Here is a 20,792-nt window from a genome sequence, read left to right on the forward strand (position 1 = left end):
AAATCTGATTGAATTGAAATCTGACCAATCTGATTGAATATTATGATGAAACAGCAAAGGAACTGGATACAAAAAAATAATTTTATATCATATTCTTGGATTTCATGTAAGCTTTTGATTCTGTCATACAAGACTGCTGTTCAAATTGTAGCAGCGTGGCATTAAAAGCAAGTTGATAAAGGGATGGTTGACTGGGAGAAGACAGAGTGGTTATTAATGGACATCGCTCTTCGTAGACTAACGTTATTAGTAGAATTCCCCATGGTTCAGTGCTGGACCAAATGTTGTTTTCTGTCTTTAGTAATGATATTTATGAAGGTATATCAGGCTTAATGTCTATGTTTGCAGATGACAAAAGGTTGGCAGGGTGGTTAATGACAGTAATGAAGGTAAGCTACTGCAGCAAGGTATAAAAAATTTTACAAATGAGCTGAGAAATGTCAGTTGAAGTTTAATCTTAACTGATGCAAGGTACTGCATACGTGTAGCAGTAATTCAAGATTAACGTACCAACTATCTGGTACTATGCTAAGGGTAATTAAAAATGATAAAGCCCTGGGGGTAATTGCATTTAGATATGAAGTTCTTTAAGTAATGCAGACAGGCTGCCAAGGCTGCTGATAGGATTTTGTCAGTGATATACAGGAAATTTGCTAGCAGGGATAAGAAGCTGATTAATCATTTGTACAAGGAAATGGTTAGGCCGCATATTTAGTACTGTATACAGGTCTGGTGGCCTCATTTTTGGAAGGATTAGATTTGCTGGAACGAGTTCAGAGTTTGGCAACGAGATTGATGAAGGAAACAAAGGAAGCTTTTACCAAGAAAGGTTTCAGTTCTACAAATTACAGCGTCTGGAGACTAGGCACTTGCGAGGTGATCTGATTGAGGTTTTTAGGGGCTTGAATGAATTAAGGACGTCTATCCTGCAACCGCCCTTCCTCAGATTGAGGAAGGACGGTTGCAGGATAGATGTACAGAAATTTGCCTTCAGCCAGCGGGTATTTGATTCCTGGAACAAACTTACATCTGGTGTTGTGGAAGTGGGTGTTTTGAATAAATTCAAGGAGGAAGTAGATTAATTCTTGGAGGAGAGAGTTGGGTGTGATGGGTAGCTTTTTGTTTTTTTTTGGCTGATGCCCTATATCTTGCTTTCTTGCGTCAATTGCCACTACTAATACTATTAATAATAGCATAGTAAACAGTTTTTAAATGGGTAATTGATCTCTACTTGGGCTACATGAAAGAGTCCCATTCGTCTGGTAGTTGGTTTATCATGCTGATCTCATAATATTGTTTCTTCTGCAAGGTACTCTTAATAGAACCATTTATCCACTAGCAAAATTCTTTAAGTTGGCAATATGATCATTATCAATTTTGTGTTGAGCCTACCAACGCTGTACAAATCTAGTTGTTTGTCCACTTTTAAACAATTGCATCCATTCAATTTTTTTTTTTTTATTTTGCTAGACACCATTCATTATACTAATTCGCATCTTTAGAATTTACAAGGACTGCTCGATCTGAATATGTTCTTGTAAGGCAGATGTCAATTTTACAAATAAACTGCCCTTGCCAAGTGGAAAATTTTAATGTTAATGAAACATTATTACTAGATAGTTATTTACTGAAATGGAATAAAAAATATAATTTCAAATTTTTGTTATAAATACTGCAAATTCTGGTTACTTTTTGAATTTCGCTTTGTCTAAATCATAATCTTGAAATAGTAAAAGTAAACTAAAATTAGTTAGAGTCCAAATGTACGCGATGATGATATGAGCCAAATCCTGAAAGCTTTTTGTTGTATAGATAATGAACGATCAATGTAACATAGGCATCAAGTGGACATTTAAGAACAAAACAGTCTGTAGATATCAAAATATATGACCTATCAAACCACAGTTTTTCTCCAGTTTCTTGACACAGTTTGTTACCATAATCAAAGACGATAAACATTAGATATCAGTGGACATAAAAAATGAATTAATAAAATGCATTGTATAAGGGAAGAAAGTGTCTTCTATAGATATGGGCGTTACAGTATGTTGAATACTGTAATGCCCAACACTATATGGAATTTTCGTCATGTTTAATTCAATGGCAGTTAAGTGGTTATAAGTATCAGTTTCCCATGGACACTGCCGGTTTAAGAGAGCTTGTTCTGGTGCCCCGAAAGGTTAAGTAAAACATTTACAAAGTTGGTACAGTTTTATTATGAATAACTTAAATTGAAGGAAAGTAACCCGAAACAATGAATTTTATCGGATACTCAATACCATGGCGCTGTCCCCTTTTCTCATCCTTAATATCTACTAGTCAGTTGGCTAAGTTTCTTAACTCTTATGAGTGAGTGAGGTTTTGAATAATTTTAAAAGAGTGCTAAATTGGCATCGTTTATGACTGCGAAAAAGTAGTATTAATTCAATAATCATTTATAGAAAAGGTTCGACTTTGTTAAGAAAATAAGACTTAAATGGAACCTAAAGTACAACGCGCTATTTGTGAGTTCAACAATTCTTCCAACCTTAATGCAAGATTTTAGTGCAGGACTTTACATTTCTCTACAGAACAATGGCCGTTCTCACAAGGCTTATTAAATTGGTACTTGGTTTGGAAAGGTACAAAGTGAAAGCGGTGACTAGCTCACTTAGAGCTCTGAACTGAGCAATAGAACCACTGCAAAACGAAATGGAAAAACAAGTGAAGACTTTTATGGAGCTCAAGATAAGATCACTTGCCCAATTATAAACAGTTTCTACAGGAAGATTAGAGAAATGCTGGTATAATGAATGATAGCACTTTCCTACTAGCAGAGGCGCCTCCTTAGCCAGGTGGGAAGGAGCAGCAGTGCGTAGCACACGCTTCTTGATTAGACCGGGGTTCGAGCCCGTCACCACCAAATACGGAGGATGCGGAAAGGTCAGGGAATGACCACCGCATATCCTGGAGCAATGTGGTCTTAGTTGCTAATGCTCCTAAAAACCAAATAACAAACAAACAATCCTACTAGCAGGAGAGTATTATCATCGATTAGAAGAAAATTTGAGGGGGGATGCTACTGCTTCCCTAATAACTCAGACATAAGAGTTAAAAATATTTTATCCCAATACTTCAGAGCAGTGACAGTCCTTCTCTCGAAGATCTGCTCACATTGCTCTACACATACGTATCGCAAGAATCGGACGACTGTGAACTGAAATTAAATCTCTCTCTCTCTCTCTCTCTCTCGACCAAGTGATAAAATCAGGAAACCAATTGAAGCATTCATTTATGCAATACGTTGAAAAGAACATTAACAACTACAAGTTCAGAAGATTATTGCTATGCTGCAACCCTACCCCATACCCTTTAGAAATTAAGACCAGAACTCTCACTTAGGGTCCAGATACCTCAGCCTTTTAATGATTCCCCGTCCATCCTGTCAACGGCCGTCTATTTTAATGTACAACTCATAAGGTGTCTCTGTGCTATTTGACCGTGAATCGTTACTCGAACTCGCTTAGCATTCCAAGTCGATGTGAGAGGGGCATGGTCAGACTGCTATAGCTGAAACCATCGCTGTTTGCATACTAGAATAATGTACAGATGCAGACATGCTCTTATTTTTTCGATTTACAAACGTAAACGTGCACCCTCGACTATACCTTCACTTTTTTTCCATCAATGTATCAATTGCAACTGTGTTTGGAGAGTTTTCGCACATGACATGAAAAATTTTTATTTATGTAAGTAGCTAATAGCAACCTCATTTTGTTAATAAACGCCTCAATCTCATTTTGCAAAACAATCACCACAAATAATCTCAATCTTCAAATAAACAGCAATTCTCCGTAAGGAGAATTGGTTTCCGTTTATTGTTAATACATTCTAATTTGTAATGCCCATGTGGCTGTATTCGAAATTAGTATTAGAGTAACTAGACATGATCGTATAGGTTTGGAGGACCTAACAATCCAGTGATGAATATTTCCACAAATTGAGAGATGTCAAAAGACGTGCTTATTTCAAAACTCAAGTAAATTTAGATTAAAGGCATACTAAAGTTATAAAACATTACGCATGAATCGACAAACCCTCATTTATGTATCTAGCTAAAATCACTGTATTGCCATGTCATACACCATCAGTACAAGACATGACAGTCCAGATACCAGTTACTACAATACGATCAAAGGGTTAATGACGATGAACAATAAAAATAGAAAGAGAATTCATGTAATTTACTTTCGTACCAATAACAAGTAATGTTAATTGATGAAATTGTACACTAATGTGAAATTTTAGATTGCAATGTAAAAATGCAACCGGATGTCATTGCAGAAGTTTCACATTTGTGGAGACAACGTACGTGTATTTAAGAGTATACCACCTCTCAGCTGATCGCGAAATAATAAATAAACATTTTACTGATGATCATCATATTATATTTTCGTTAATTATCAGTTCATCGATACATACCGAACAAATTTCTAATATTAGATCATGGGCGTCATATTCACATGTTAAAACATCACCATATTAAAGACAACCATCAGGCAAGAGAAATTTAACATCATTTTTACCTACTAATACAACGCCCCTGGGTTAAGAATTGCCCTCGCGGTTTTGTGGTGACGTATGGATTCAAACATGCAACACAATACCGGTGTGTATACCTAAGAACCACAACTGGCCCTAACTGCAGGCACAGGGAGAAAATATCGTGCCATACGCATTAATGAAATGTGTCACGATTGACAGAGGGCTGTCAAATAAACATTTCAAGTTCAGACTGCGAATCATTATTGCTGTTCGTCGCCCTTACTTCTGAATTATTGTTTTGTTACCTGTGGTAAAGAAATGGGTGTTAAATAATGTTTCGCAATACAGCACGAAAAACTTTTCCATCCGGAGTTAGAGAATTATATGGATACACCAAACAGGCGATGCGTAATGCCGCCAGAGAAAACTTAAGAGCTCTTCATTCAACTCCCTTTGAAATAACTTCGCTGTATAAACTCTTTCGCCACCACCTGCATTTTACAATGTCATGCCGTTCATGGATGAATTGAATTGTGCTCTGTCATACGTGTCATGAGGTACGGTTATCGTACCACGTGTGTCACAGGTGTTTTGTATTAACGAAGGTGCATTTATAGAGTCTGGGTGGGTGAATGTCGAGAACATAGCGAAGAGAAGCTTCCTCTCACGCAGACCTTTCCTTATTAGGGCAAATATGAACTGGAAATTCACAAAACGAGAAAATCTAGGGAGGAGAAATCAAGTTTATGGAACGATTAACAAAGCAACGCCTCATTTTACTTTCATATTCTATAAAACAATGTTTTCTATATCAAATATATATTAAAACAGGTCAGTGCAATGTTTTGAACAACTGATTAGATAATTTGGGATAATTTACGAGAATACCGGAGTGTATTTTTCAATCATAAAAAGTATTTAATACTAAGAAGATGGCATATGTTAATATAGCATATTTTGAATCCTCTTTCATTTCCAAGAGAACCAGCTATGTAGCAGAGAATTTAACGGAAGAAGAACAAACATTCTTGAAGCTAGTAAGGAGTGGTAACATTGAAGAATTGAAGAAACACGTAGAGGTGAGTACATTGCGATAAATATGTAAATAGAAAACTTTTAATATCTTTTGTCGAAGTCTAGAAGAGTCTAATAAGTACCAATAAGTAAGGCAATAAATAATATAAATTTTAATAAATAAATGTTGGTGAAAATTTTTCACACGAATGCTTTAAAATTTATGTTATTAAAGAAACTATGGATGTCTTATGAGATATGTCTAAAGATTTTTTAAGTGCATTATTTATGAATCGTGTATGCTGATAATAAAATATTACACCTAAAATTATTTTTCTAAATACATTATTTTTATTATTTTTTCGTGAAACCTCAAGCACGAGAGGTATTAGAACCTACAGTACATAGTACCGTGCATGGGTTGAAGGCTGAGAAGATGAAAGAAGATGCTTGTTGACATTAGACTTGAATTTTTGTAGATTGTAATTTTCAGGAAATACAAATGAAGGGAGGTTGCTCCAGAAAACTTAAGTTGAAGGAATAAAAGAGGAAGAAGAAAAGGTTGGTTCCACGAGTCTGAAGTTGGACAGTAAAAGTTGACTGGTCGCGGCACGTGTTCGGAGTGGTTTGGAAGAGAGAGCGGGAATTATAGAAGCCAATTCAGAAAAACAGTGCACATGGAAGTATCTATAGAAAAGGCATGCAGCAGAAACATAATGTCTTTGAGTCAGAGAGAGTGGAGAGAGAGACTTTGTTAGAGATGGGTCATTTATTAACCTGACTACCCTCTTTTGAAAGGAATCTAGAAGCCTGGGAGAGGCTTAGGCGCACCGTCCCAGATGTGGAAACAATATTCCATGGTAGGTCGGATTTGCAATTTGTATAAAGTGAGCAGCTGGTTTGGAAGAAAAGTAAGGCCGAGAGCGAAAGAGAAAACCCATTTTTTTAAGATTCAGAGGATCCTTGAAAAATATCAATCGAAAGGAAAAGAAATCTTTATGATTTTCATTGACCTTGAAAAGGCAATGACAGTGTTTCAAGTAAACTCTTATGGGAAGCACTGAAAGAGGCAAGTATTGGTGAACAATTGATTAACATTATTAAGACAATTTACAAGAATAATAGATGCAGAATTAAAGTGGGATCTGCTTTATCACCTGAATTCCACACTTCAAAAGGCTTACTACAAGGCTGTTGCATGTCACCAACACTTTTCAAAATTTATATCGAGATCTGCCTGAGATCCTGGTCAAAAAATGCAATAAAATGAGATTGCCTATCAATAAGAACATCTGTATTCGCAATTTACATTTTGCAGACGATAGGTGGTGATAGTACAAGACTTAGAAGATGCAAACTATGCATGCCTTAAATTGTTTGAGGAATGTAAACGATGGGGTCTGAAAATCAATTTTAGCAAGACTGAAATATTATCTTCAGGGTTAGGACACATTCTAAATATTGGAGGTTTTCAAATCAAACAAGTCGATAAATTCAAATATTTGGGATCAAACTTACAAAGTGACGGATCATCCCAAGCAGAGATCAATAAGAGAATTGCAGACGGTAGAAAAATTCGGTTCTATGAAGCAGAAATATTCTAAATAAAACAAAAACTTATTTTTCAAATGACTGTACAAAGTCTTTAATTGCATGGAGCCGAAACCTGGACTTTGAATAGGCGAGGCGAAAACAAATTGCTCTCCACAGAAATGAATTTTTTGAGACGCTCAGCAAGAACTTCTAGAAAAAGACAGAAAACGGAATGACGACATAAGAGAGGAAATGGAAGTAAAAAAGAATATTATTGCTACTATCGAAGAAAAGCGTTTAACCTGGGATGAGCATGTAAATCGGATGCAATAAACCAGACATCCAAAGGCTATCCTGGAATGGATATCTCCAGGAAGAAGGAGAAGAGGAAGACCAAGGAGGACATGGATGGATGGAGTAGGGGCGTGCATGATAGCCTGAGTTTTAACTGACCAAGACACCTTGAACCGCACGTTGTGGCGGAGCAAAATTCCTACCAAAAAATAACTTGTGGGCTAAGGAAACCCATTGTAAATGGAAACACTTCTCTCTCTTGAAGAAGAAGGAAACAATATTTGTGATGTGCTTATGCCAAGAGAGATTAGACGTCAGGATAGTTTCTAGAGATGTGTGACCTTGTCTAGAAATCTGAGTGTCATCGAAGATAAGCACAGGAACAGAAGAATCCTTTTTTTGCGAGTAATAAGACAGGACCGAGTTTTAGGATTGAAATCAACTAAGTTATTTTTGCCCCTGGAGAATTACCTGGACATCAGCATTTAAGGAATTGGTAGCGCATATTCGAGAAGATGGAACTGTTTGTTCAGGCAAAGTTTCTTAAACTGGAAGGTGGAATGCAATGCTGTAATCAGAAAAAATATGGATAGACTTTCAATAAATGGAAGGTCATTAATATACAATAGGAAAAGTGTGGGAGAAAGAACTGAACTTTGGGGAACACCAGCATTAATGAAGAAGTTGGAAGACAGAGAGCCATCTAATCATAATTTATCTTATTTTTAATTTTGTGTGTTGATATTAAATTATTACATCCATTTCCTTAAATCCTGCATGGAGATTAAACTTATACATTGATAATCATCATGAATTTGAGGAAAATCTTCAAGTGACGGTCTGAATTTGTAATGTGGTAATCATTACAGGAAAATGTTGAATATTCTATAATAGGGTTGTAGAATTCTTATTATTAAATTTACGTTTTTTATTGTTTTTTTTCCCATAAGAGGAGATTACAGTCATCACAGAAGAACGCTTTTCTACTTAAATTGTTATAGAACTCATCTTTAAAGGTTAGCGTTGAGAATATAGTGGGCTTGCATGGTTGACGATTAGATGCGATCGCTCCCTTATGATATCATCTAAATTAGCTTACAATACTTTGATATTTTGATCATTGAGATTAGTTGCGCAAGCTCTAAAGGTTTGTTTTCAGACATTCATTGGCTGCAATTGGTCAATAAGGTCTCCTGACACTCAACTAATTGCGTGTTTAATCCTGAAACCGCCCTTTATGTTGCTTCCGTTATATACAATCTGAACTGGTCACACATTACAACAGCTAGCTTTTTTCAAAAGGCCACCAGGATGTTTGAACCATACTTTCTCTATCCACAGTTTCATTCCATTTCGTCTGTATATCTTTTATTATGAACATCGATGAAAATTCCTTGCGGGATTTCATTTTTGGACATCATCTTCCTTTGAATATTAAAAAGAGGGGTATATTTTCAGTGTCGGATTTAAACTTGCTGTGGCCCTAAGATATAAACTTGTTGTGGCTATAACGTGTATGAGGACCTTTTCTCTTACAGTTCACCTGTGACAGCATTAATAAAGAATTTTTTAAGATGGAGCGAGGCCCCTTGTAACGTGAGGCCCTAAGCTGTAGCTTGTTTAGCTTATATGTAAATCCGGACCTGTATATTTTGAATATTAAAATCATCGGTCTGCACTACTTTCTTTGGCATAATTTAACATCTTTAATACTACAACATACGAAAACCTCTTCTGGCTTGTACTTATTTCGTTCTCTCTCTCTCTCCATTAATCTATAAGGATCGGGTTGATCAAACGATTACTAATCATCCGGCTGATTATGCTGCATAGATCGTTGCACACATAGCTCTCTGCGGGAAGAAGCAGAGTAAGCAGAGAAGGTAAGAAGGGTCACGAGTTGAAGGCCGGGCAGAGCAACGCGGTAGTTCCTTGTAATCAATTCCAGAAACTGAAGGTTTCTAGAAGGAAGTTCATTTATTATTTTTTTTCCGTGGAAACGAAGGACACCTTCTAATGTAGCATGTGTAAGACCTTACTCGGATATGCTAAATGTCAAAAATATAGTCTGAAAAGAAAAAAAAAAAAAATACTGCATACACCTAGTGTACATTTGGACCAAAACACAGAGCATTTTAGGCAACATTTCCAAGAAAAAGTGTGGGTCCTGAACCACTTTTTCTGGACATAAAAAGTAAAGATTTATTTATTATCCGCTTGATAATTAATTCTTTTAATTTTTATAAAGCGTAAATATAAATTTACATAGAAGTAAACTTTATTTACGTATTTATTAAAACTTGATTGTTCTCGAATTCAATATTTTAATAATTTGTTTCATATAAATTTGATTTTACAAAATCTGTTTCTTTTCTTATTTTTTAAGAAATGATTTTAATATTCTTTATAACTTTTAATAATCACTAATCCCCTCGGACTTCTCTGGCTTATTGCCATGGTTCGCTGATTCAATAGAAACACTGGTTTAGAGGGAAGGTTCAAAATTTGTTGGACTTTTTGTTGTTTTTTTCGTAAACAGATGCCGACCAGTCAATTTTGCATAGTCATTTCATATTTATCTTCTTGCAGCGTTGCGCTGTTTTGTGCTTACTCATGCTGTAAGGTGTCTGCAAGTCAGAAAGTGGAGCGGCGACGTGCAATCAAATTTTTGGTGAAAGAATGCCCCAACCACCTAACAGCGGTTTAATATTCATTAAATAATTGTACAGTTCAGAAATGTCGCGCTGTATTCAAGGACATAGTCGTTGTATAGCCAGAAATCTTCTCCGTGCTGCTCCACAACAAATAGCTGACAAACACATGACCAATGGTTAGAAGCTTATTCTGTACAACTTAAAATCTCACCAAAATGTGAACATTTTGTGAGAGACGTAGAGATGCTGACACTCGATCAGAAAACGTGGAGAACTAAGGTTTCCTCTCAGCATTTCGAATGTCACAGAAGGAGGGCAATGTAGACGTATTATTTCAGGGTTTTTTTTGTTTTTTGGTGGGGGAACGACAGAAGTTTGATAACATTGCGGCAGAGCAGCGGTACTATGTCCTTCACTCTTGCAGTGTACATGTAAGGGAAGAACATGTTGGGAAGGCTACTCAATGTCAATTAGATTTTTTAACACCTATAATCAGAGAGGCAGAAAATGGCCGCCTTCTTACTCACACGTGCTGTTCATCGCTCCGTGAAAATGTGTCTGGATTATGCGTTTTAAATTTAGTATGGTAATTAAATTGTGTACTGAAGGATTTACCTACATCAGTGGATCACAGTGGTGAGATTTGTTTTCAGTTTTATTGGGTGAGGTAGTGTATTTCAACTCGTTTTTGATTCAACACTGGCAACAACAATGTGTCAGCTCACCATGGCGGCATTGTTCTAGCGTTGGAGCGAGTGGCATTCCACTTATTTCCCTGCCACTGCGGTTGAACTGCACTCTTGACTGGGGAGGGTGACCCCCTGTGTTATATATTGAATCACAATTTAACAGAAAGCTTATGAGAACTAGAACCTGTAGTGTCTGCTAAGGAAAATATGTTTAAACTAAATTTTGAGCATTCATATTCAGTTAATTAAGAGTTAAGAGTTTAAGAGGCTTAATAGGCTCATTAAGCGGCTTAATGTTCATTCAACAGCCGAACCCAGTGATATTCTATTTAAGGCAACACGTCACTTAAGCTCCTGGCAAGGTCAAGTGGCGACAGGGTTAGTGATTGTTTCTCCCCCACCCCCACTGCTGCATACTTTCTCTTCTAATCATCAAACGGAAGAAGTTCACTACCACTACAGTTGACCATATGGATGTCATCCCAGGGCAAATAGCACGTGACTTATACTGTAAATCCTATTGGTGGTAGCTGTTCTTGTGTAGCACTTCTTAAGTTGATTCACCTACTAACTTGCAGTGGGTATCATCTGCCCTCATTTTCTGAGCTCCTTCTGTGAGACTGTCTCGCCACTCGCTCATCCGCAGTGAACTCGCCAATTCGTATCTGCTCAAATGGAGGGTAAATCGAGGAAATCGGCTGTAAACACAACCCTGCCAGTGACCGACAACCCTAAAATAGCACAGCAATACGAAGAATCTCAAACTGAACCCCCCCATTAAGAAGGAAAAAAAAAACAAACAGTACCAAATTTGATCGGGAAACCAGGTCAAAATCTCAAAACAGAGGGACCATGGAACCCCCCCCTCTCTCAAACCGAGTACACAGACTTGAGACAACCTGACCTCCCCCTTGACCCCAACATGCCGAGTGGACAGTTATCCAACAATCGCTACAACTCAAAGTAGCACTGGAGAACTTGCTCAAAGAGCCAACTAACAGAGTTACAACACTTCTTAGAACAGAAATCATCACCCTATGGAATAAACTGGAATCGCTGCTTATTTAGACTCACCTGGAAAGCCTACACTGACTGTGGAGTAAAACAAATGCGACAGCGCGACTCCACATATGCCCAAGCGCTGAGGAAGCCACCACCGGACTTGATTCCCGAATCTCAGGAATTGGGCTACCAGACAAACAATTCAGGTGCCAATCTACGGACTACACTGAAGAAAACGTTATCACCCAGACCTAACTTAGTGGTACTTAAACCCCTTACCAATGAAGGTCGTGTGTCCAGTGAGGAGGTCAAGAAGACCGTCATGGACTCCTTGACAGATGACTTAAAGAACACTAAAATCAAGTCAATCCGCAAAACGCGAAATACAGGAGTAATTATAGAAACAGCCACAAAAGAGGATGCTGAACCGATTACTAAGAACTCTAAAATACCATCTCTGGGACTCCTGCCTGAACCCCCTAGACAAAAGGGCCCTTGTATACTGGTACTAGACGTGGACAAGGATCTCCCTCCAGAGGAATTGCAAAGCGAAATTTTCCACAGGAACTCCCAGATGAAGAACCGACTTCTCACATAATCCCTAAATTCCAAACAAAAACCAGAGCTGGGCACACCATTAACTGGGTCTTTGAGCTATCACCCAAGGCCTGGAAGATCCTCTCCCAGCAAACAAGAATTTACATCAACTGGGGCAGCCACCGCTTTAGGGAGCATGTAGCCGTCCCCAAATTTTTCAGGTGCTGCCGTTTCGGCCACACCACGCACACGTGCAGGCAAAATCTGCCCACCTGTGGCAACTGTGCCCAAACGGGGCATGAGTACGCTACATGCCCCAAAAAGTCTCAACCTCCCACATGCGCCAGCCAACCATTCACTCCGTGACAGCAATTGCCCAGTTTATCTCAAAGCAAGAAGTGCTCAACAGTCAAGAATAGATTATGGGGAGTAACAGACCAAACGTAAATATCCACACTGTGAAAATAGCACAACGTAATGCTCAGAGGTCCAAGGCTGTTGCTGCAAAACTGGTCAAAAAGGCAGATGAAGAGAACTTAGATGTGCTGCTTCTTCAGGAGCCATACACTCATAATAAGGAGGTAAAAGGCTACCCCTTGAGATTTAAAGTGGTCCAGGTTGATGGTGACACACCCTGGGCCGCGATCGTCGTTCGCAATCCCGAACTGACTGTCACCAAAATCACTGATCTGTGTACTAGCTGGGCTGTGTGCACCCATGTAATTTCACCACTGGGGCAATTCTACTTAGTCTCGATATACTGTCGACCGGGGGAAGATATTCTTTCTGCCACCCGATATCTACAGACCATCCAGCTACAAATGCCAAATGCAAAACTAATTATAGGGGCTGATGTTAACTGCAGGTCCCCAGCCTGGCACAGCCGAACTCAAAATCACAGAGGAAATAGAAATGGCCAACAGCTTGAGGACTACTTGTCTAACAGCAACCTGGTCATTCTAAACAAACCTAACTGCCTGCCAACTTTCTCTAGTACCCTGTGGGAAGCGACCATAGATGTCACCTTAGCCTCAAGCTCCATTGCTCAGCACCTTGCTTCCTGGACAGTCCGTGAGGACTGGACCACCTCTGACCACAGGGTACTAACCTTCCAACTACACCGTTCACTAGTAACTCAACCGAACTCAACAAAGAAGATATGCCCTGAATAAGGCTGACTGGAACCTTTTTAAGGAGGAATTGACCAGTGCAGCTAGCCACTTCAATCCTAGCTGCCTCAGCCCAGACCAGCATCAATGCGCAATTACACAGCTCGTCACTAATGCTGCAAACAAGGCTATCAAAAAGAAGAGATTCGCACCTGATGCTGTCCCCTGGTGGTCACCAGAACTCCAGGCTCTTAGACGCGAAGTCATTTACCGACGAAAACGCTATCAACGTGCAAGAAGAACATGGCCTCCAGAAGAAACAGAGGCTTTACTGCAGCAATATCGAGTGACCAGGAACCAGTATACCACAACAATAAAACAGCACAAAAGGCGCTCATGGGAAGCCCTGGTAAGCACTGAAGGGAACACCGATCCCTGGGGGGTTGTGTACAAAGTGACCACTAACAAGCTGCCCAGAGGCGAGGTCGTATCAACCACAAAATTACCGAACGGACTCTACACCAGATCGTGGCAAGACACTATCAATACTATTCTAGACGCTACATTCCAGCAGCCTGCTGACCCACACACAATGGAACAGCTAGAGCTCTGCACGGAAAATGAAACATATCGCACAACTGCAATTGAAGAACCCTTCACCCCAACCGAGCTCAACTTAGCTGCATCTAGAATCAGAAACAAGAAGGCTCCGTGCAGAGACATGCTCGATCCAGAAAGCCATTGAACTTATTCCCACTACCATACTCAACCTGTTAAACCACTGTCTTCACCAAGGATTCTTCCCCACACAGTGGAGGACTGCAACCGTTAGACTTATATTGAAGAATGCAACCAAACCGCATGATCTGCCACAATCCTACTTGCCCATTGCACTGCTGCCAGTCTTCAGCAAACTTCTCGAACGGATGATCTCCCATACCCATAGAATAGAAGCTCACTACAATGACGCTGGTCTCTCCTCACCTAACCAGTACGGTTTCCGGAAAGGACTCTCCACGGTAGATGCACTGGAAACAATCATTGAAGCTGCTACTCCAAATACTTTCTTCTAATCTCCTTCGACTTTTCTGGTGCCTTCGATTCCCTCTGGTGGCCCAGCGTCCTCGGCAGGCTCCGGAGGGCGCAAGTCCAAGAAAACTTAAATAGATGCATCAAGACCTATCTCCAGGACCGGCGAGTTTTCGTGTCCACTCCCCACTGCAGTGTCTCCAGACCAGTCTTCAGGGGATGCCCTCAGGGATCTGTCATGGGGTCTCTCCTCTAGAATCTGGTGCTGGATGATTTCTTGAACACAAAACTCAACAATGTACAGACCCAGGCCTATGCAGATGACCTGGTCATGCTCTTTTCTGCCAATAACAGAGCCCAACTAGAAGCAACTGCCAACCAGGCCATCTCCACCCTTCAAGCTTGGGCAGAGCATAACAACCTAAAGATCTCCCCAGAGAAAACCAATTCGATCCTACTAAAAGGTACCCTTGATTTGAGAAGACCACCCCAAATCAAGGTCAATGGTGTTACAGTAAAACCAAAAACAGAGCTTAAATATCTAGGTTTGATCTTAGACAAAAACCTTTCCTTCACTCCTCATCTAGATCAACCCAGCATTAAGATCAGGAAGTATACTGCCCAAGTCTCAAGAGTTGCCCGGAAAGACTGGGGCTTAAAGAAGAGAACGCCGTCCCTCTTCTATAAAGCAGTTTTCATCCCGGTTATCACCTATGCCACTGGAGTCTGGTACAAGAAGGCCAATACAGTAGTAAACAGATCGCGCCTAGGAACTATCCAGCGCTCTCTTCTCCTTCTGTCCTCGCGTGCTTGTCGCACTGTCAGCACCCATGCGCTACAGGTCCTCACTGGATCTCTTCCACTGGACCTGGAGATTGTTCGTCATGGGTTGCTCTACCAAATAGCCAAAGGAAGAGCAGTTACTTGTGCAGGTTTCACCACTGACCCAGCAAATAATAGAAACGCTGAAAAGAAGAGACTTAATGAACATCTAACAGACACCTGGCAAGAAAGATGGCAGACCTCAACTAAAGGCGCTGTCACCAAAAGATTCCTCCCGGATGTCAGGGCCTCCTACCCCCCCACACCTGTCTGGTTTTCACCGGGACTCTATGCTACCTACCTCCTCACTGGACATGGCTCCTTCCAGAAAAAACTACATGACTTCAGAATTTCAGACTCACCCCACTGTCACTGTGGAGAGGATCAGACGTGGGAGCACCTTTCCCACAGCTGTGAAATCTATGAGGACTTCAGGAGGATCCTAATAACGAGACTACGCTTCAACTACCAAAATCAAGAACACCTCACCCTACAGAATGAAGAAACTTATAGAGCCCTGACTCAATTTGCAATGGACCTATTCACCAGGCAGAAAGAGCTACAACCACCTTATCATCCGAATCAATAGGTCATAACAACCATGACTGCCAACTGTTGCTGCGCATCATTGAGCCATGGATGCTAACGCTTTGAACCAACTTACACAAGACTTGACCAACAAACCATCTGGAGTACAGAACCCAACTTGATCCCTCACATCTCAAGTAGTCAACTGGTCTCCCCACTTGGTTGGGACAATACTAGCAGTGCAATCAAAGACAGGGTCCACACATACCTTGACAAATTCCTCATCATTGATTCCTGGACCAACTTCTCCCGACCAGACGTGACACATCTCATCAAGAAGAGACCTAACATCGATCCCTGGACTTGACCATCATATCTTTGACTCCTGGTTTTGACCACCCCCACTATTCGTTATCATGGACTACTGGACCAGCCTTCAGTCTGGATGCGACACAGACTCACCAAATGGAGTTCCAATGACGACACCTGGACTAGACCTTCCTGAACATGACCCATCCACTATAGCAGCACTCACACTGCTGGATTTCCACCAAGTGTCGGCTCCAACTGACTGGCCGTGCTAGCTGTACCTACCCTGCACTTGCCGGGTATCTCTCTTTCTCTCTCTCTCTTTTTTTTTGTGGCTTCTTTCTTCTGTTTTCTTCCATCTGTCTTTTTACCCCCCCACCACTTTTCTCTTACACAATGATTTTTTTTTTTTTTTTTTTTGTGGTGATTGTTTTTTTTTTTTTTTTGTCCACCCCACTCCTTCTCTCCGGTGAGGCACTGGGTATGCCACACTGTCATCAGGGGCCATCTTTGAGGTCGGCCCCCTTCTTCTGTTTCCTACCCTCCAGTCTTCTGCCTACCTCCCTTACTTTTCTCTTGCACAACTTTTTTTTTTTTTTATATGTGTGTGTATATATATATATATATATATATATATATATTATGTGAGGTAAAAGTTAGGTAAAAGTAATAAAAATAAATAAATATGGCTATGTAGCTATCATTAGAGGCAGCAAATGCACATCCTCCACATGATGCCTAATTATATCTGATAATTAAAATAAATATGATATTTAAATAAAATCATCAGCCAGTAGTACGGCAATAATGCAGAGCGAAATGAAACGCAAAATAATATAAAATAAACAAACAGGGAAGGGAAAGTAGAGATAATAGGACAAAAAGGTAGTCGATAATCCCCTGTATAATTTAGTCAATTAAGTCATTAAACCCAATTAATAAAAAACGATATAAATTTAAATAATGCCAATTGTAAATAATTTAGCGGTACCGCCCTTGAAGGTACCAGTTCCAAAAGACGTGAAATATCACCAAAAAAGGGTTAAAGAAACTACCAAAAAACTAAAATATCAAAATAATAGACTGACCATCATGCCCCATATCGACAGAGGACCACGAGGCCAATAATGGTCATGGAATCGCTGCATTTCAATCGTCATACAAATCATCGCAAAGGCAGAAATATCGAAGAACCAAACCTCCCCTCCATTCTCCGATAGATCAACCAATGCAGAGGATTTGCATGGCGGTGGTCCTTATGCAGCGAAAAATAATCTATAGAACAGAGAGCACTCTTGATCAGAGCCACACCACTGACATAATGCAAGCTTAACCAGCTTATATAATAGAAAGGAAAAGAATAGATGGAGTAGAGTAGAAAAAGAATAGAAGAATAGAAAGAAAGAATAGAAAAGAATAGACTAAATTATACAGGGGATTATCGACTACCTTTTTGTCCTATTATCTCTACTTTCCCTTCCCTGTTTGTTTATTTTATATTATTTTGCGTTTCATTTCGCTCTGCATTATTGCCGTACTACTGGCTGATGATTTTATTTAAATATCATATTCATTTTAATTATCAGATATATATATATATATATATATACCCCACAGGTCTAAATCTAAATACATCAAAATTATTACAAGTTATCAGCGAACAACCCTACGCTCTGTTAAAATTACAACCTTTGCTCAAGAAACAGCGATCGTCTCATTCTCAAATCTGGTCCTAGCCACTGAAATCCCAGGAAAGTAGGTGGCAGGACCCGCCAGAGTACTCTAGCTACAGTGGTACACCCGGTCAGCCTCCCGTGGCACGGTGTGGTAACGTCGGGTCCCACTAGGGGCTCGGCGGCTAATAGACCGGAGGAACAAAGGGCACAACACAATATACAGCACATGACCCCCACATACTTCAAATCTCTGGCCCGATACAATGTATACCCGCGGAGATGGAAGAAATCCCAGGAGCCGTTAGATACTAACGTACCTTACACCTTACACCTATAATCAGAACCTATAACCTTACACCTTACACCTATAATCAGAACTCTAGATCGAATTTGACTCCCTTCTCTTTGTATAATAATAAACGAAATTCAATTTGATTCAAGTAACAGTTCTCAAAATAACGAAGAGCTATCTGTTGCTCTCAGAGTCCAAAAACTTCTTAGGTATCACAAGTTAATAAAAGTTACGAGATAACTAGAGCTTCCAATTGTGGACGATTCTAACATTAATTATAAGTAAGAGCCTTAGCTCTTAAACTTTAAGTAACATTAAAATGTATCAAGAGTTAAAAAAGTTCCAATTAGTTGCACCTCATTTTTTGTCTCAAAACAGATCAAACTATTGCCCTCACCAGCCACATACACCGCTCTACTAAAATAGTATAGAACTTTATAGAAGGAACATCCTCCTTACATTGGGCCCTCGTTGGTAATAGTAACCATTCTCTCCACACGGGGTGGAAAAAACCTGAGTTCGAATCCCGTCGATGACGGGAGGAATTTGTATGGGTATTTTTTACAACGTGACTGAGTTAGTCAGACTCAGGCGAGTGTAGCGTGGTCGCCCCCCCCCTCAGGTAAATTCGAGTTTTTCGTTCAGCAAACAACTAATCGACCGTACACGCAATTTAAAGACATTATATAAGCAATTTATGGAACGCAATTTACAGATATTACGTACAGAACACACGCAATTTACAGGCAAGGGTCTGAAAGGAACGTCATCGATGGGACTCGAACTCAGGTCTTTTCAACACAGTGTGAGGATTCTACCAACTGTTCTACCCACCACGGCTCCAGCGACCGACTAACTCAGCCACGGTGTGAAGGAAGCCCATAAAAATTACTTCGTCTTTACGAGATACGAACCCAGACCTTTTTCCGCACGGTGTGGAATTACAGAATTACAATGATCGCAACTACTCTGCGACTCGAGAAAATTAGGGACCAGCACATCATCTGATATCCTATATTTTTATCTGACTACGAAGGGTGGCGTGGGGAGCGCTATATTTGAAAATGAATCGGCAGCGCAGTGTGTATTGTCATGTGTATTAATGTATCATACGTCAGGAGTGTGGTCCTTCAAGGATCGATTCTTGGACCACTGTTCTTTCTCATTTTCATAAATAATATCGATGAAGGGATAGAAGGTGTGATGTCAAAATTTGCAGATGACGTTAAGATTGGCAGAGCTGTTAATGATCAGTGCCAAGCAGCGCTCCTTCAGGATGATTTGAACAGATTTCAAAGATGGTCAGAGAAATGGCAGCGATGCTTTAATGCTGCTAAATGCAAGGTCTTACACTTGGGGAATAGCAACCCACTAATTATGCACTTGGTGGGGGTGAATTAAAAACAGTGAAGGAGGAAAGGGATCTGGGAGTTACAATACGGGCAGATATGAAGTTTTCTGAACAGCGTAAACAGGCAGCCAGGAAAGCCCAATGTGTTCTGTCGATGATTCATCAAACACTGTCCTGTAGAGACAGGGAGGTCATAATCCTACTGTGTAAGGCAATTGTAAGACCACATTCAGAACACTGTTTTCAAGTATGGAGACCTCATCTGAAAACCGACATCGAGCTTCTTGAAAGGATCCAAAGACGGGAAACTCGAATGGTGAGATCAGCAGAACGACGACCGTGTGAGGAAAGACACCGATTTATGTGGGCTACAGAGCTTGGCAACTAGGCACCTCAGAGGTGACCTGATTGAGGTTTATAAGGCTCTGAGAGGGATTAGTAAAGGTAAGGCGTAAGGTTTATTTAGTGTCAGACGGCACCAGGGGTTCCCCCCATCTCTGCGTTGCTTTCATTGTGGGTGTACCAGTTTGCTGGAAATGCCAGAGGTTTAAAAGTGTATGGATATTGTATATGTGTAGTGTCATGTACCGTTGTTCATCTGGTCGTTTAGCCGCTGGACCCCTGCTGAGTTAAGAGGCCAGATGAACAACACAATCAACATAACCCACACTAACACCACAGGAACACTCACTGCATAAATCTGGTCTTTACAGAGTCTTGTATTGATCACATTGCTTGACGCAGAGTTGGGGAAAACCTTGGAGCCGCATTACAAATAACGCTATACACTATGTTATAAAGAATTCCAGAACTAGGGGTCATAAATTCAAATTACTGAGCTTGGTGTTTAGATTGGATTATAGGAAATTTTCTTAGTCAACGAGTCGTTGATAAAGCCTGTGGCTTCCTTGCACTATATGACGAATACCATTAGTATTTCAGTACCCACTAGCACTAACAAGGTCTTGAACCCAAGCATGAATACCTTTTATGGCGTGAGATATGGTGTTGAAACGTCACCATTAGAATCTAAATCTTTCCCTCCCTTCTTACGCTTTCTACATCTTCAGGCATCCGAAAAAAAGACATTAAAAAGATGGAGACTTTCTAAATTGTTTCATCTCCAGCTAAAAGAATTCTGTCCTTCGCTTGGAGAAACAATAGGATGTATTCTTTAAGTTAAATGTGGCTTATTAATCGGAAAAATTATGACAAGAGTTTCTATTGAACCTAGCGCATACTTTAAACAAGTCGTTAGACCAATCAAGAACCTCAAATAAATACAGTAAATTCAATGTGATAGCAGTATCATATTATAAGCAAAGTATAGTCACAAAAACATTCAATTCCTTTTTTTTAAATAATATATCTTACCGAAGTTCGTTAATGTCTTTCACCAGGTTTATTGACAGATACATTGGCACTTATT

At 39.9% G+C, this 20,792-nt stretch overlaps 1 protein-coding gene across 2 annotated transcripts in view; it reads left to right on the forward strand.

Annotated features, from left to right (window-relative positions):
- Positions 1–20,792, forward strand: part of LOC150080199 (short transient receptor potential channel 5-like) — a 93,278-nt gene that overhangs the window by 16,153 nt on the left and 56,333 nt on the right. For both annotated transcript variants that reach the window (XM_090381206.1, XM_090381207.1), the window contains exon 2: positions 5,505–5,603. In XM_090381206.1, coding sequence (XP_090237332.1) covers positions 5,505–5,603 — 99 coding nt within the window. The remainder of the gene's footprint in view (positions 1–5,504; positions 5,604–20,792) is intronic.

The sequence above is a fragment of the Mastigoproctus giganteus genome, chromosome 9, assembly GCF_048544385.1.
Source record: "Mastigoproctus giganteus isolate SK-2022 chromosome 9, ASM4854438v1, whole genome shotgun sequence".
Lineage (NCBI taxonomy): Eukaryota > Metazoa > Arthropoda > Arachnida > Uropygi > Thelyphonidae > Mastigoproctus > Mastigoproctus giganteus.